Source organism: Carya illinoinensis, chromosome 2 (genome assembly GCF_018687715.1).
Source record: "Carya illinoinensis cultivar Pawnee chromosome 2, C.illinoinensisPawnee_v1, whole genome shotgun sequence".
In the NCBI taxonomy this organism is placed as follows: Eukaryota; Viridiplantae; Streptophyta; class Magnoliopsida; order Fagales; family Juglandaceae; genus Carya; species Carya illinoinensis.
The window spans coordinates 29,329,437-29,346,396 of record NC_056753.1 but is presented as its reverse complement, the minus strand read 5'-3'; the positions used below and the strand labels follow the sequence as shown (position 1 = coordinate 29,346,396).

At 33.6% G+C, this 16,960-nt stretch overlaps 1 protein-coding gene across 5 annotated transcripts; it reads right to left on the bottom strand.

Annotated features, from left to right (window-relative positions):
* Positions 1–7,244: 7,244 nt before the first annotated feature.
* LOC122300735 (U-box domain-containing protein 44-like) lies at positions 7,245–12,740 on the bottom strand. Of its 5 annotated transcripts, none has more exons than XM_043111607.1 (4): positions 12,516–12,740; positions 10,286–11,682; positions 9,573–9,891; positions 7,245–9,076 (listed from the first exon to the last, which is right to left on the bottom strand). In XM_043111607.1, exons 2-4 carry the CDS (start codon positions 11,516–11,518, stop codon positions 7,587–7,589), a joined length of 3,042 nt encoding a protein of 1,013 aa, XP_042967541.1. In that variant the 5' UTR covers positions 11,519–11,682; positions 12,516–12,740; the 3' UTR covers positions 7,245–7,586. The 5 variants fall into 5 exon arrangements, with proteins under 5 accessions (XP_042967541.1, XP_042967539.1, XP_042967543.1 ...); XM_043111605.1 differs by lacking the exon at positions 12,516–12,740 and adding an exon at positions 12,340–12,480; XM_043111609.1 differs by lacking the exon at positions 12,516–12,740 and adding an exon at positions 12,340–12,480 and having other exon boundaries at positions 7,245–8,818.
* Between the last annotated feature and the right edge of the window lie 4,220 nt (positions 12,741–16,960).

The following is a 16,960-nucleotide window of genomic DNA, read 5'->3' as shown; positions in this document are numbered from 1 at the left end:
TTAAAATTTAAAAAAATAAAATTATTTATTATATTTTTATAAAAATTTAAAAAAATTATAATAATAAATTAAAATAAGACGAGATGAGATGAATTTTTTAATTTTATCTAACCAATCCGAGCGTAAACCCCACATTTCACTCTGTATATCGCCTTGCTGTACGTGTTGTGGTGGTACGTGTCAGATCATATTGAATGAGGCGCCCTTGCTAATGGACCATATATATGTGTGTATATATATACATACGTAGCTCAACCTATTTTATCCTATAATTCAATATTCAAGTTTCAATAATAAATAAATAAAACCACTTTTTATACTCTCAAAGCATATATGTTCCTAAACTATCATTAATTCCTTTTTTTTCTTGATGATCATATAAAAATCATTATACAGGCCATCAGAATGCATGGATCCAAATATACCACCTCATCAAATTCATACTTACCAAACTATTTACATCATTTTATATTTTAATTTCCAATATAACACTCATATTACTATAAAAAATTTATTTATTTGCTACCAATTATTTTCTATCAAAATGACTATTCTCTATTAAAATGAATATATTCTCGTCAAAAATAATCATTTTCATTGCAAATAATTCCTAACAAATATTCATTATTTCTGTAGTGTATTTTTTCTTAAATGGGATACTACGCCTTTTTTAGAGGGTTGCCCCCGACTTCACGCACTTACAGATGATCTACTTATGAATTGCATGACTCATTATTTTTGACATATTAATGAAACCATGAACCTCCCCCTATCCTAATATTATTTACTAGCCCAAGCTAGTTTTCAGCTATGTTAATGTCGTACGTATATATGTACAATATGATCAGGCAAACCATAATACTTTCGATCTGTTTAATAATGTTTGGGAAAAGTTTAAACTCTGTCTCAACTCATAATCGGAAAACCAATGGCATACCTTACCGCGTATGTGTTATATATATACAGACATACATATATGTGACCTTATACGGTCAAGTTAATGAACTTATATATATATATATATATATATGCGTGTGTGTGTCTATCATATGTATATATCCACATGACTGCGTGCAGCTTGTCGATCTGTATAAAACTGCAGCCTGCCTTTGTGATCTGTGCTTGTACTGATCAGTAGATGATCATCGATCAGGGGTGTCTTAACTCCTCTTTCTCCGCGTATAAGCTGGAGTAGGCCAGCTTGCAAATTAAAGGTAAAAATGGAGGCAGTCATGCAAGCTGTCTTTGGGTTATTGATTGGGATGCTTGCAACTATATATATATATATATATATATCTGTGAGCGGTAGATGCATGCTGCAGCCTGATCATGATCGATTGTGATGATGCATTCATGTCACAATTAACGCATATAAATTTACAAAAATTTTATGTGTAATCTTTTTTGTGCACTCCAGTGATATGATTGGTTGGATATTAAAAAAAAATTAATCCAGCTAATCATATCAGTGGAGTGCGTAGAGAATATGTAAAAGTGACTGTATATAGTATTGCTCATAAATTTATATGCAAGTAGATAGCGGAGGGAGGACGGTTCGGAAGTGGCATTGATGATAGCAGCAGTGGATGCATGCCTGGAAATGTATATGCATGGATCATTGGTCAATCTCTCATTTAATTCATAATAATTGGTTTCCCTACCAACTTGCCTTTGCTCTAATAACTTACTATTTTACTCATCCTAGTCAGCCAGCTGCCTCGAGCTCCCTCCCTCATGCCTCATGTCCCTCCTCACGATCTGATGATCTTTTTGAGTCTGCTTCTCAATATCTCATTTAAATTAATTAAAGCTAATTAATAATCTCCTTTGAAAATTGGGTTAATAATATTTGTCATCAAAATCGACATATATATTACAATACCCTTAAACCAGAAGCTGATCCATTTGATGGTTAATTCATTAATTAGAAACACAAGATTCAGAACATAAATCAAATTAACATAAGAAAACACCGGCCTAGCTTTAATTACTAATAGATCGAAACGAGACTCATGATCCTTTCTGAACTTGAATTTTGTGAAAGCTGGTAAATTATAATTGGTTAAGGGATGGCTTTAAGGGGTGCATGCCCCGTGTGATCCAGAGATACTCGATCCGTCTAATTGTGCTTTAGCTAGTTTCCTTAAAAGTCCAAACTTTTCAAACAATATCACACAAAAGAATTAGCTACATCGATCCATCGATCATAGCGTATGCAAATATATATAGTTTTGTCACTTTGTGGCATCACCCCTTTTGACAGATCATAACCCTATTAAGTATTAACAAATAAATTTTGTCGATTTGTCGTTTAGTGGATTCAGATTGATCATCAAAGGGGAAAGAAAGGAAGAAAACTTAGAAAAGTAGAAAAAGTAGGCCATCCATGGCCGAGGACAGTTGGAAGGAAGGAGCTCATGGTCCCACTCATTTATAGTCATCTGCCATTTGCCATTTGGGTAATTTTAGATAACCTATATATATATATATATATATATATATAAGGCCAATTGATTGGAGGTATTACTGCGTATGAAGCAGAGACTCATGCATGGCATTTCTGAAATATAGCTAACGTGCAGTGAACAGCAAGTGGCTGGCCTGGTTATGTCGTATATGGGACTATTGACAGGTGTGAACTGAGTTAATTTGTTGCCCTCCCAACTTTGACCTCCATACATACACACACACACTCTCTCTCTCTCTCTCTCGAGGTCATGCATACACTCTCCGTCTCTCTCTCTATATATATGTATTAATGCCTTCAAGTTTGAATAGTTTTTTTTTTTTTTGAAAGTTTGAAGTTTGAATAGTTTATTCAACAAATTATTAAAGGGTATGTACAATCCATCCCAGTCTCTTAAATGCTTAAAACTTCCAACCAAATTCTCACCAATTTCTTAGCAAGTTGGGGAAGTTAGCGTTGGATCATATATATTATTAATTAGATAGAGCACCACGTACGTACGCATGCACAGGTATTCACTAGCTAATCATATTAATCTCCTTCGGCAGCTAGCTGTACGTACGTACGTGCTCTACGTATTCTCCTTAAAATATTATACATACTATGCATGTACGCGGTACGTATATGCATAGGTCATGCTGGCGTTTGCTCGATCAGTACCGCATGCAAAAATATAACCACGTGCATTTCTCAATTATTACTGTAATACGGATGCATCATGATCAGTACTACTCATGACAATGATGACATCTCACGTATACGAGTGATTAATGAAAAAAATAATAATTGAAATTTAAACTGTCACGTTGACATCATGTATTAATATTATATATTATATATTATATATTCGTGAAAGAATTGTGTGCTAATAATATAATAATTATCTTGATTCATGTTGTGACGTTGCTGAATGTCTGTCTGTCCAGACAACATGCATGGTTGGATTTGGATTCCTGAATCCTGGCTTATATATAAATAGCAAGTAATTGGGAACTTCATTAATTCTTGGATGCATGCATTCCCTACAGGCCAACTTTAACCAGCCATTCTAAACCTGTCTAGCCGGCTACCTACTCCCTTAATGTCTCGATCGATCCTAATTCCTATGCCCTTTTATTTCTACCAAATAGAACAGAACCAGATTGGAGGCCAACAGTAAGAATTCAACCCAAAACATGAAGACAATATTATATTACGTGCCCTCGAATTTAAGGTAACAACGTCGTTCGATCCACACGTACGTACACGTCGGTATGTCCCTAGGCCTCCTCTTATGGTTGGTTCCAAAGTTAGATTTGGCCAGTTTTTGTTAGTCAACGTAATGTTAATTATAAATAGAGCATTAGAAAGTTATAAGAATAATGAAATGATGTACGTTCATATTATTTTATAAGTTATAACTCATTAATTTACAACCAACTAATGCGATAGTTTCATTTATAATTAGAAACATTCAAATTATTTCTTTGATTTGAATTCCCGATTTTACAATGTTATTTATTTAAAATAAATTTATAATTAAAGGGTCATAGATTTATATATTTTTTATCTACATCATAGAATTTTTTTATAAAAATAAATTTATAAATTAGATGAACATCTTTTTTTTCTCCTCTCAGTCACAATATTGATCATGTACATCTTAAAAGGGGATCCTTAACCTTTTTTTTTTTTTTTTTAATTTATGTTTTCGTTTTAGTGTAAAAGTACCCCACCATTATGGGAAGTTTAAGGGGTTTTAGCATGTCCTTCCTTGATTTATTTTCTTTCCTATTGTCCTTTGATAAATAATATATATAAGCCAAGAGAGAGTACGAGCACAAGATCTCAACTACCTTTGGAAAAGAATCAAAACAAGAGATTGCTGCATCTTTTACGTTTAATCTCTCTCTCTCTCTCTCTCTCTCTCTCTCTCTCTCTCTCTCTCTCTCTCTATATATATATATTTACCTAACCCCAATTCACTGTATTGAGCGCCAAAGCGGGAAGGAATTATTATAGAGAAGATGAGCTAATCGCTTGCGTCTCTCCTTTTCGTTGAAAGAAAGAAAAGAAATGAAAAGAGAAAAATAAATAAATAAATTGCTGTATTGCAAGCATACATTTTGCCCCGGCTTCAAGTGGACCGCTCTACTCTAAATAACTACGTAGTTATTAATCACATGGTCTTGGCAACTATATCGTCCATCATCTTTTGAGAAAAACTAGATCTACAAATGTATTTCATTGGTAAAACTTAAACTAATACGTCTTATCTATTTTACAATTTAACACACTAAATATATCAATTTCACCTTATAAATTTACGGTTATAAGATTATCTTGTGAACAAAATATTTCTTTATTGATTGATGCATGATGAGGGATACATATATATATATATATAAAATAAAATAATGCTGTGTCTAGATAATAGGTTTTAATTATTATTATTTATTTAATGATTAAATAAATATTTTTTAAATCATGTTATGAATTCTTTTAAAAAATATATTTAAGAAAATTAAAAAAATACAAGAAAAATTAAAAAAAAAAACAAAAACAAAAAGACCAAATGACATTTTCGATGACTTTTCACGTGCTACACCTCATCAGTTTTTTATATTAAGACCCCATTTGAATGTTGATCTGAATTAAGATGAGTTATATTTTTTATAAATAGTAATGAGTTAAAATAGTGGAATAAGTTTTGTAAAGCCTACTTAAGATATGTTTAGATGTGTTTAAATGTTAAGATGAATTTATATGTATTTATGAAAATTTAAAAAAAAATTATAGATCCCGCGTGTAAAAAATTGTTGTATTGAAAAAGATTGTGAATCTCATATGTAAAGAGACTGTTTTGAATTAAAATGAGTTTAGTAATTTTAGAATTAAGTATTTAGATGTCAGACTCAATTTAAAATTAAATTAAATTAAATTAATTTTAATTCAATCCAAATTCAAGCCTAAATAGATGTTGAGTGAACATATTTCTTTTGATTCAAGTCAAATAATGATTGGATGGAAGATCATATAGGTTATCTTGGGGATTAGTATCGCAATCCCCTGAATCTATATATTCAATATAATAATATTAGGATGACTACTAAATATACACACACTAATATAATTAAAAAAAATTAATCATTCTTAATCATTAAATATATATACATATATATATAAACATATATGAGGTGACATATTTAATAATACTACTGTCATCTTATTATTCAATGGATAACAGTAAGTACACAACTTCCAACCCACGCTTCAGAGATTACTGTTTGTAATGGATTATTCCGAACAAACCTATCTACCTACTTAGAATCTTAAATTGCGTACCAACCTATTTGAACTCATTACTTCTTCCTTTTTTTAAATAGGAATTGCATCTTTTAAAACATAATCAAATTTTAATTTTCTGAAATTATAAAACCTTCGAAATCCTCTAGCTCTCATAATTAAACCTTGAACACTGCAAGTAAAAAGGGTTAACAAAATCAGATCTTACGTACTCAAACCTTCCATGGAGATCGATATTAAAGATGCATGAGAGCTCCCATGACTACTATTGAAACCCAACAGTACCCTTTTTCATCTGCTTGCTTAGAACGACAATTAATTAGTTCGCTAAACGTTGCACCGAACCATACGGAAAATGATGATCATTCTCTCAATATTCATGGGGATTAGGTACGTACCAACCCAGCTATCCAGGGAAAACTACGTACTCAGCCTATCAAACAGTCTTTCTCTTCTAAAAATTCAATTTATAAGGCGACATCGATCATCATAGCACTCGTAATAAAATGTTTATATAATATGATTTGATTTTAAAAAAATTAATTTTATAAATTAGATATTACTATCTAAGTTATGTAGATAGTGTGTGACTCGAAAATAAAATAATTACTCTCAAAATAAACGTAGCTTTCACGGTCTATTACTGTATCTAATGTTGGCGGAAAAGTTCTTTTATTTATTCATTTCTATGGCCTAAACTTTTAAGAGGAATGGCCCTGGCCATCAGGATATCAACAATCTAATTGACTATTGGATCATAAAAGTTCAATCACATATACGCATAAAAGTAGGTATAATTACTCATAAAAGTTGTTCAGCATCACATATACGCACGCATTATCTAAATATCTAACTACGATGAACACTCTAATCGACGACAAGAGAATGCAGGAATGCAGGGGAGCCGTTGCACAATTTTATGTGGATATCGAAACTTGGCTTCTGCTTCAAATTTTTAATTTTAAAAAATTTTTAAACTAGAAAATTATGTATTCTTAAAAATCTATATTTTGGGTTTCAGGAGAAATTTTATTTTTTAATTTTCATCCGTGATGTTTAACATTATGTATTAGTTTGGGGATAATCCGACAAGTATAAATTAATCAGGCTCTCGACAAAAGCTTTACCTGTTCAGATTCAGAGTTGATCTTAACTCATCTCATATAATCATTACAAAGTTCTATACAAAATATAATAAATAATTCAATTTTTTTAATCTCAAAATAATAATAATATTAAAAAATAATATTTTTTTAAACTTTAATTTCAACTCTATCTTATCTCAACTCACTATCCAAACCACATATTGGAAAAATAAAGGAAGTTTAAATAAGCATCTAAATTTGGTTTTAAGCTCACGATCTGATTATAAAATGATATGAAAGCATAGGGCTAGTTTCTCCTAAAACGATCCTGTGATGCTTTTTCTCAAGGCAGTGTGTGTATAATCTGAAATCCCACTTCCAAGCTGAATATTGATATGGTCAGAATAAAACCACAAAAGAATCATATGTAGATTATCGAATACATAGTTTAATCTTCATGTTCATAACATTAATCTTCTGAAGGCTTAGGCTGGAGATTATGCAAGTATCTGAATACATAATCATGTATGTTAGAGTATAGACTAGAAACCATTCCTCTTTACAACTGGTGGGAGTTACATAAAACATGACTAGATAAAAGTTCAAGGCCTCCATAAATGAACCGAATAAAACATTGAAGCCCTGGGAGTGAGCCTTTAATTACTGACTTCCCAATCACTCAGAAAAGCGAATGGTGAAACACAAAAAAGAAGTAACTCTAAATTGACCCAGTAGCCAAAATTTCACCCCTATAGTCCTGGAGGGAAAGATGTTGATGATCTTGAATAGCGTTCCAGGAGGGTCAAGACTTTCGCAGCCTTCCTACCGAGATGGTCATCCTCATGAACCTTCCTACCTGCAGTCAGACCAACAAGAAGTCCTCTAGCAGTTGATCCATAGCATTCCACCATTTCTTTTTGCACAAAAACGTTCTCCAAGAGTCCCAAAGCCTCCTCCTTTAGAGAATTCATTCCCCACGTCAAAGTCTCCAATATAGGTTTTATGGCATCAGCCTTATGTAAGACATTGGCCCCTCTCTGAGGAGAGCCATCCAGAATCAAAGTAGAAAGTGTCTGGATTGCTTCATAAGCAGTTGCATGTTCCTCTTCACTTAAGAGCTTTACCAAGTCAGGCAAAGCCTTTGCCTCCAACAGACAGAATGTATCAGTCACACTACAGATACCACCATGTGCTGGGCATAAAGGATTACCTGATGGCCGGAAGCACCAGCAACTACTTGATTTGACAACAGTGAGCTTCGGACTGCTCATGGAAAGAGTACCAATGAGTGCTGCTGCTCTTGCCTTTGCTGTTAGAGAACCAGCCCTGAGAAAGTTTACAAGCAAAGGGTATGCTCCTCTTTCAACCAAAATACGCTGCGACTTAATATTTGTGGGATCTGAGAACCTGAAGAGTGCACTTAGAGCATTTTCTTTTGCTTCGATAGTCCCAGTTCGTAGAATTTTTAGAATAGCATCAATTCCATCCAATTCAATTAACTTCATGGTGAGTGGTCCTTCTGATTTTGGTAGGTTTGCTAATAAACCAGCGGCAGCCATCTGTACATCACCCTTATCCTCATTCTCCAGAAACCCCACCAAGGCCTCTAGCCTCCTTGGCTTGAGAAGGTATTCCACAACTCCTTGTGGCTCATGCTGAGAGAAAAGGAAGAGTAAATTGATAGCAATCTCCCGAATTTCAGAGTCGGAGTCATCAAGAAGCGGAAGTACTAGGGATACAGCATCAGCAGTGAGAACTGCTTTCTTAACCAACCCTGCTTCAAACTTGCAAATTCCTAGCAGGGTACGCAAGGCTGGCCTTCGGAAATTGTGAGCCGAGTTAGCTTTCTGCTGCAAAGCTAACAAATCAGTGATGATAAGCTCTAACTCAAGTTGCGCCCCTCCTTCATCAACAAAGAATTTAATTCCATCATCTTCAGAAGTAAGTTTCTCAAGGATTTCAGAGCATTTCACAACAATAACTGTGAGCACATGGGGATCAAACATTAGTTTCCAAACAAGTGGAACTCCACCAGCAGCAGCAAAGAGCTCTTTATTGGCATGGCAACCTGATAGTTTAACCAGGGCTGATAAGGATAATTCTTTTGACTCAAGATTTCCAGATGTCATCTCAAGCAGAGGAGGTATAACCCCTTCCGCGCCAAGGAGCCTCAGATTCGAATCAGTCAATTCTGTATTAACAATTGTTCTTACCATTGACATCCTTGAAGATCGGGGCCCTAAAAATTTTCAGAATGATTAAATAATATGACTGTTGTTGATGATTCTAAGGATTCTAGATAATCGGGCATTGCAGCTTTAGTGTTGAACATACAGAGAGAATAAGATGAAAAGGGGCATATCTGGATACCCAAAGGATTAAAATCAATCTACAATACATATCAACTTGTATTGTGCCTTCTTAATCATTCATCAGAATAATGAAATGGTGCTGCTTATGGTTACCAGAATTTATGGTCATGGCTTCAGACTAGAACACTGGTTGGTTACCACCAAATGTCATGCATATCATGAAACAATATTGCGAGCATTATGTGGAGATATGCTGATTTATCTGATGACACATTCTCTATCATTCATTTATATGACAGTACCGATAGAATCTTCACAAGTATGAATCACAAAAATAAAATTGCAAAATTTTCATATTTTATTTCTCATGTAACCAAATGAAAACATGGTATACCTAAGCCTAAAGGAATTATATCCGCATACCTTGAACTATGCGATCAATAAGTGGTTTATACCAGCCAGCTTTGGCAGCACGAGAAATATTCTCCTCATCTATCTCAAATAGCTTCATCAAGATTTTTTCGGCAGTCTGTGCGGACTCCCTCTGAAGACCCTTCAACAGGGTGACAAGAAAAATAATTGCACTGCATTGCTGAGAGAGTTTCCTGCAGACAGATACGTTCCAGCCAGATCTCTCTTGCAACAACTCATAAAGCAATTCAACTGCGGCCTTTGAGATGCTTGAATCACGCCCTAAGCAAGGAATAATGTGATCCCATCCCCCGGAATCGAAGACTTTCTCCTATGAATTTGATTCAACTTTTCAATTTAGAAACTGTGAAGCATTTTAGTTTTTCATTTTCTTGATTTTTTTGTTTACTTTAAATCATGAAACAATTGAGAAATTCAAATATATGTTGTTAAGGTATCTGATATTTTATGATATGAAATAGGATTCATCTATATTTGAGATAATAGGAGTGCACGCTCCCATCAAAACCAGAAAAAGGAAATTCATTCACGAGAGTGATTGGTTAAACATTGAGTATGTAAAATCTAACCATATTTTTCAGTGCAATTCTTCTTAGTTCTTAAGGGCCCTGCTATTTTGTTCAACATGCAATACATCTTTTCCCTCTTCTTTTTTCACTAAAAAAATTCCTTTTCAATTTAGAAGGCTTATGGAAGCTTCTTACCTTGTTTCTTGCATGCCCTTCTACAATATCTTTCAAGGTAATCAAAATCTTTCTCTTCACATCTCTGTTGTGGGACCTTCCGAGGATATTGATTACCCTATCAGTAAGCCCTCCAATGGAAACCCAGTCCTTGTTAATAGAACTTTCTCCCAGAAGATATTGCATCTGACTCAGTGCCTCTTCCACAGATGAGTCTACATCCGACGACAGCTTTGCTTCGGAAGATCGTATATTGAGGCAGTAATTAAGTTCTCGCCACTCTTCTATTGATTGTCTCAGTAGAAGGTTAGACCTTAGAGAAACATCTTCGAGAACCTCACCTGTTTCAGGATCCGTTCTCTTGCCACTGTCTAACCAAGCTATGATGGCATCTCGCTCACATGTTGTACCAGTGCAAAGGCTGACAGGATCAGTCATCACAGATCTACAAATACAACAAAGAAAAGAATTAAGTGGGGGGATATATTCTTCCCTATCATCATATCGTTCTATGACCTGACGTCTTTGGCGATACTGCTTCTTGACTTCTTCATAGTCCCTTGCAGCATCAGCTCGAGAGAGAAGCTCAATAACCTGCTCCAAAAAGAAAACTTCGGCTCTTTCTTTCCGGTTGGCAGCTTCTTCTTTTTCCCTTCTGAAGCTTGCTAGCTCTTTGCTTATCTCAGAGGGCTCCACGGCCACCCCAACTGCCCTTGCAATTTCTTCAAGCATGTCATTTGCAAAACCCTGGTCACGTTTCTGGTCTCTAATACCTTGGTTTAATTTGTCAACAATTTGGAGCTGAGAATGCGAAGCCTCAAGTTCCACTCTTTGCATCTCATTCTGTAACTTAAGCACCTGATCTGATATCTGTGAAAGAACTTCAGTATTTGCAAGCGACAGTGCAGCCAAAGACTTTCCAATATCCCTTGTGACTTCTTGTACCTCCTTGACAATGTACCGGCACCTGATCAGCAAGTAGAATCGAGCACAATTTTTATACTTCTCAACCAAATTATTAGCCTTTTTAACACCTGATTCAAGAGACTCCAGGGCGAGCCTCGCAGCTTGAGAATCATTTAATTCTCGACTCTGCAATTCCTTTAAGACTGGTTCAATTTCAAACAAGTGCTTTGATAGGACCTTGAAACTCTCCTTCTCGAAAAGAACATCCTTTGCCGCTTGAGCTGTTTTAAAGACCTGATTCGTTAGCACAGTCAAGATGGTCCCTATAGGTATGAGCTCCAAAGACATTATATTGACCTCTATGCCGGATCTTCCATCACAACCATAGAAAGTTAGTTGCTTCCGTGATCTAGATATTGAAGATCAGACAACCACGGTCTATACCCTCACCCTCCAGCTATTTCCACCGTGACATTCCTCTTTCTGAGTATCTAAACCATTTCCATCTTTACCTATTCATTAGTAAAAAAAAAACTCCTCGAATAAGCCTTCAACCCAGAAAAGAGGGGAAGGGAGGGGTGGGAGAGGAAAGAAAAGCAAGGGAATATCAATTTAACAACAGACGCCAATCTAAAGAAACATATACAAATAAATAAACTGCAACTTATAAATTCAGAGCTTTGTCAATGGGGAAGAAAAAGTTATTGATCTCTCACACGTTGCATATCTAAACAAACAAATTCATGTACCAGCAACTTGGATATTGACCCCCACAAATTTATTTCATGGAAACTTTAGGGGTAAAAGCATTCACATCAACCCAATTATAATTTTCCAATAACGTTACAGTAACAAAGTTGAAAAATAAAAACCAAAACTACATTAAGACAAATAAAAATCCTAAGCTTTCGAAATTCAAGCCCGAGGAATGCATGACTTAGCGACTTCAACTGGTTGACATAAATAGGCCTTCAAAATTTCAAATAAAAAATAGCTACAAGGAAAACCATAATTCCTCTGTTTGGCTTATGAGAAAGGTTCTATAAAGTACAGAAGAAATATAAGTTATCCAAGCAAAACAACATAATCTCACCCCCAACCCCCCCAACACCACCAAACACAACAACAAACAAACATGCAAGGAAAACAAAATAAAAGGGCATACTTACAGTCTTATCTTTAATTCCTTCGAAACAAGAACCATACGAAAGCAAAAGGAAAAAAAAAAAAAGAAAGAAAGAATAAAAGTCAAAATACGAGTGAGAAAATCTCAGCACTCTGGAACTCAAGCATTGGCAATATCGATGGCTGCCGACCTCAGTATAAAACAGATATGGTTACGTACGGAAAGTGACGACTTGGATATTAAGTCAAGGTTCTTCCAGGGAAATTTCGAGACAAAATATGATCTCATCGTATGGTATTTATAGCACATGGTGTGAAAAAAAGAAGAAAGAGCGTGAATATTTCCGGGAGACTTTAATGCGGAGGGAACACAACTAATCGAATTCAAGCTTTTCTCCAAGCTGGTGTCGTGGATTTTTCCGGGAAAATGGTTTTGCTTGTCTTCCTTTTGGACCGGTTCTGACAGTGACAGTTGATTTGAACGGTATTTCGTGGCAGAGCTCCAGCCTCCACCTGCTGCCTCGGGGTCAATGGGTAAGAAATAAAATTACAAAAGAACATTTAAAAAAATATATAGTTTTTAATTGATAAAGATATAAAAAGAATTACACAAAACAAAATAATTAATATGATTTTTTAAAATTTATTTTATAATAAAAATAATTTTATAATATGATATATCACATTAAATTATATCAATTTATACTTTTATTTTTATGTTATTTACTTGTAATTAAAGTATTCTTTATTTTAATAATAAATTCACACAAGTCGCCCACTTCTTATTAATTATTGTAAAAAAAAATTATTTAAGGATTAGAGATTACAATAATCGAGTCAATTTTGAGAGCATCTTCTTTCGATTTGGCAAGGTTTTAAATGAAGTTTGACAATAAATATTTTTTAGCTTTTTACTCGTATTGAATTATTTCGTTATCTATAATAATAAAATATTATTATTTTTATATATTTTCTAATATTTTCATAATCTACAACAAGATGATTTTCTTGTTCTCATAATAGTAGTAAAAGATCATTTTATGAAGAGTTTAATACTCTTTCATAATGTGCGTAAAATTAGATAACTTGATTACTACTTTTTTTATTTTTATTTTTATAATTTAATACTCTTTTATAAATTATAATTTTCATTTTCATTTTTTATTTATTTCCCATGAATTAGTAAACTGATAAAAGATGATCAATATCCTAGGTTTAATATATGCTTTGTGCTTTTCCTGGAGAGCTGAGTAGAGTAGGTTGTGGGAAAGGAAAAACAAAAGGAAAAATATAGTTGCAAGCATAATTGTGCACTAATCTGTACATTAATATGATGTGATTGGTCAAAAAGTTGATTTTATTGAAAACAATGTTAATTTAAATCTTAAGTATGAATAAATCAGTATTGACACACAGATTAATGCACAACTGTACTTGTATGTAATAAAACTCAAAACAAAATGTAAGAGAAAATGTGAGAAATGAAATCGAGGGAAATGAAATTGTATGTGGTGAGAGAAAAGACAATAAAATATTAAATGACCAAGCTTCCGTAATTCAACATATGTTGAACCACTGTAGCTAAAAATGCCTAAAGCCGATCCCAGCCGCTTTTACTTCATTTTAACCATTTTATAGAGGGAATTTTTTAGATTTCCCTCGCACATGGCAATGTCAATGCGAATGCACTTGTCTAGGATTGTAAACGAACCGAATCGAGTCGAATTTAAATAGGAAGTTAAGAGCTCGTTTAGCATATATATCTACTCGAACTCGACTCGAGCTCGAAAAAGATTGAGAATTTCTGATCGAGCTCGACTCGTCTAATGTAAATTCTGATCGAACTCGACTCGAACTCGAGTACAAAAAATACTCGAGTTTATACAAGCTCGACTAGCTCGACTCGAGCTCGATTTAAATCAGACCCATAATTTTTTATTTTTTATTTTTGTTGGCTGAAGTAGAAATGAGATTATTTCTCTTAATCAACTTTAACTAGAATTATGATAATATATATTAAATTAAGTTCTTAATGGTTATTAGACATAAATCAATGATTCATCACTTACCACAATATAATTAAAACTTACAAATAGGTAAAATAATAATTCCAACATATAAGATATGGTATCACAATAAATTATAATTTCAAATGGTAGATCACTAATTACAATTACAAAATCTAGCAAACTTATAAAAATAATAAATTATAATTTCAAATGATAAATCACTAATTACAGTTACAATTTCCAGCAAATTTACTAAAAGAATAAACTAAATAGCTTCAAAAGCTTACAAACTTACAAATAATGCTCATTACAAATATAACACAATTCAATGACTTAGTTCTTAGTAGCTTTAGAGCTTGACAAATACTAATAAACAAAAAATTATTACAAATAAATTAGTAGATTGATAGAACAATATCAAAGCCTCCATGGCACATATTCAGAAATCTGACTAAAAATTGGATGAAATATCAAAAAATAAGCCCACTTACATTTGTTTACAAATCTCTATCAAATAATAAATTCCATTTCTTTGATCACCAAGTACAAAAAGAAACACTACAAAATACATTCTTATAATTATCCATATTTCTCCATTCAACACAATTATACTTTTACAAAAAACTAGGGCTGCAATTCAAGTAAGTCAGATATTTAATTAATGAAATCACCTAGATCCAAGCTTCCAAAAAATCCCAAATTCCCAACCTTGTCTAGTTGGACAACTTCAAGCCTCCAACCTCCAATGAGTCAATAAGCTTAATCCACAAAAATAATTACAACTTTTGTCTTAAATAACATGTTCTATCATTGTTCCTTATAGTATTTATAGTAGATCAATTCACAAAAAGAAAAAGAGATTAAAAACTAGCCAAATGCCAATCACCATCAACCTATAATGCAAAGCACACACGATATAGTTAACAACATGATAAAACAAAATAACAATTCAAAAATAAATAGCATTATACCAAAAAGGCAAAAATATACAACTTGTCACTTGATTCCCATCAAGGCAGTAAAATCTCCTCATAAGTTGGTTCTTCTCTCTAGAAATTGAAAAAAAAAATTAGTTAAGACAAGTTCTCAATAAGTTAAGACAAGTTATAGATGACAATAAAAAATCATTAAATAAAATTATACTTACATTCGATGATTTTTCCAAACTATGAAGTATCCGAACCCAGTCAACTCCACATAATAACATTTCTACTGTTTCAACAGATATTGATGCGCGATAAGGATCAATTACTCTACCACCAGCACTAAATGTAGATTCTGAAGCCACTGTAGTAATTGGAATTGACAAAATATCACGTGCCATCTTAGATAAAACGCAGTATTTTAGATCATTAACCTTCCACCACTCCAAGGCATCAAAATGTAAATCTGAATCCTCACTACAAATATAGACACCTTCCTCTAAATAAACATCCAAATCAGATTTCACTGGACGAATGGTATCATTCCTTCTAACGAATGATTCAAATATAGACTTGCCACTTATCACATTCTTCCCCACAACATTGATAGAGCCACTACAAGAAGAACCTATGTCTCGAGCATTTTCATGTCCACTCGACTCCACATTAGCTAAATTATAATCTTCAGCATATTCATCATACAATTCATATAAGATTCTCAAGATGGTGTCTATGTTTCTAGTGGCTTCAGGTTTTGAATAAATTACTGGAAAACAGAATTGAACTAGCATCATGTTGAACTTTGGATCCAAAACAGCAGCCACTGCCATAAGCAAATTACATTCCCCCCAATATTTATCAAATTTTGTATTCATCTTTACAACCATTGCTTGTATGTAATCATTTAGGTCAAGAGACTTCTTGTTCAACACCTCTTTTATTCTCCATACCTCAGGAAGGAATAAGTTAGCAGTTGGATACTCAGTTCCTGAGATAATGTTTGTAACCTCATTAAAAACTGCCAAAATTTGACAGAAATTTTCCACTTTGGTTCAATCCTCAACACTTGGAACATAATTAAAGCCTTGATCTCTATCTCCATATCTCGGAAAGACTTCTCTAAACTCTAAGGCTGCAGCTAGCATTAGATAAGTGCTATTCCATCTGGTAGGAATATCCAAAAAAAGTTTCTTGCTTGGTAATTGCAATTGTTTTGCAATATCACTAAACTGCTTGATACGAGCTTCTGATGCAACCAAGTACTTCACCCCTTCTCGAACACAATCGACAATTTCACCAATCTCACTTAGTCCATCTTTGACCAATAAATTTGTTATATGTGCGCAACAACGCACATGAAAAAGCTGCCCCCCGATAGATAACTTCTTTTTCAAACTAAAAACATCTTTGAGAACCTTTAAAACTACATCATTATATCTAGCATTGTCCACTGTTATTGTAGATACTTTGTTCTCAATTTTCCAACCAGTGAAACACTTTTGAAGAACATCAGCAATAATAACCCCGTTGTGTGGTGGTGGGACATTACAAAAATTTAAGACTCTTTTTTTTAAATGCCAATTAGGATCAACAAAATGACAGGTAATAACCATATATGAGATCTTTTGACCTGAAGTCCACATATCGGTTGTTATATTGACTTTATTCACACTTCTCAATATTGTCTTCAACTTCTTTTTCTCAATCTCATAAGTGGATTAACAATCATTTCT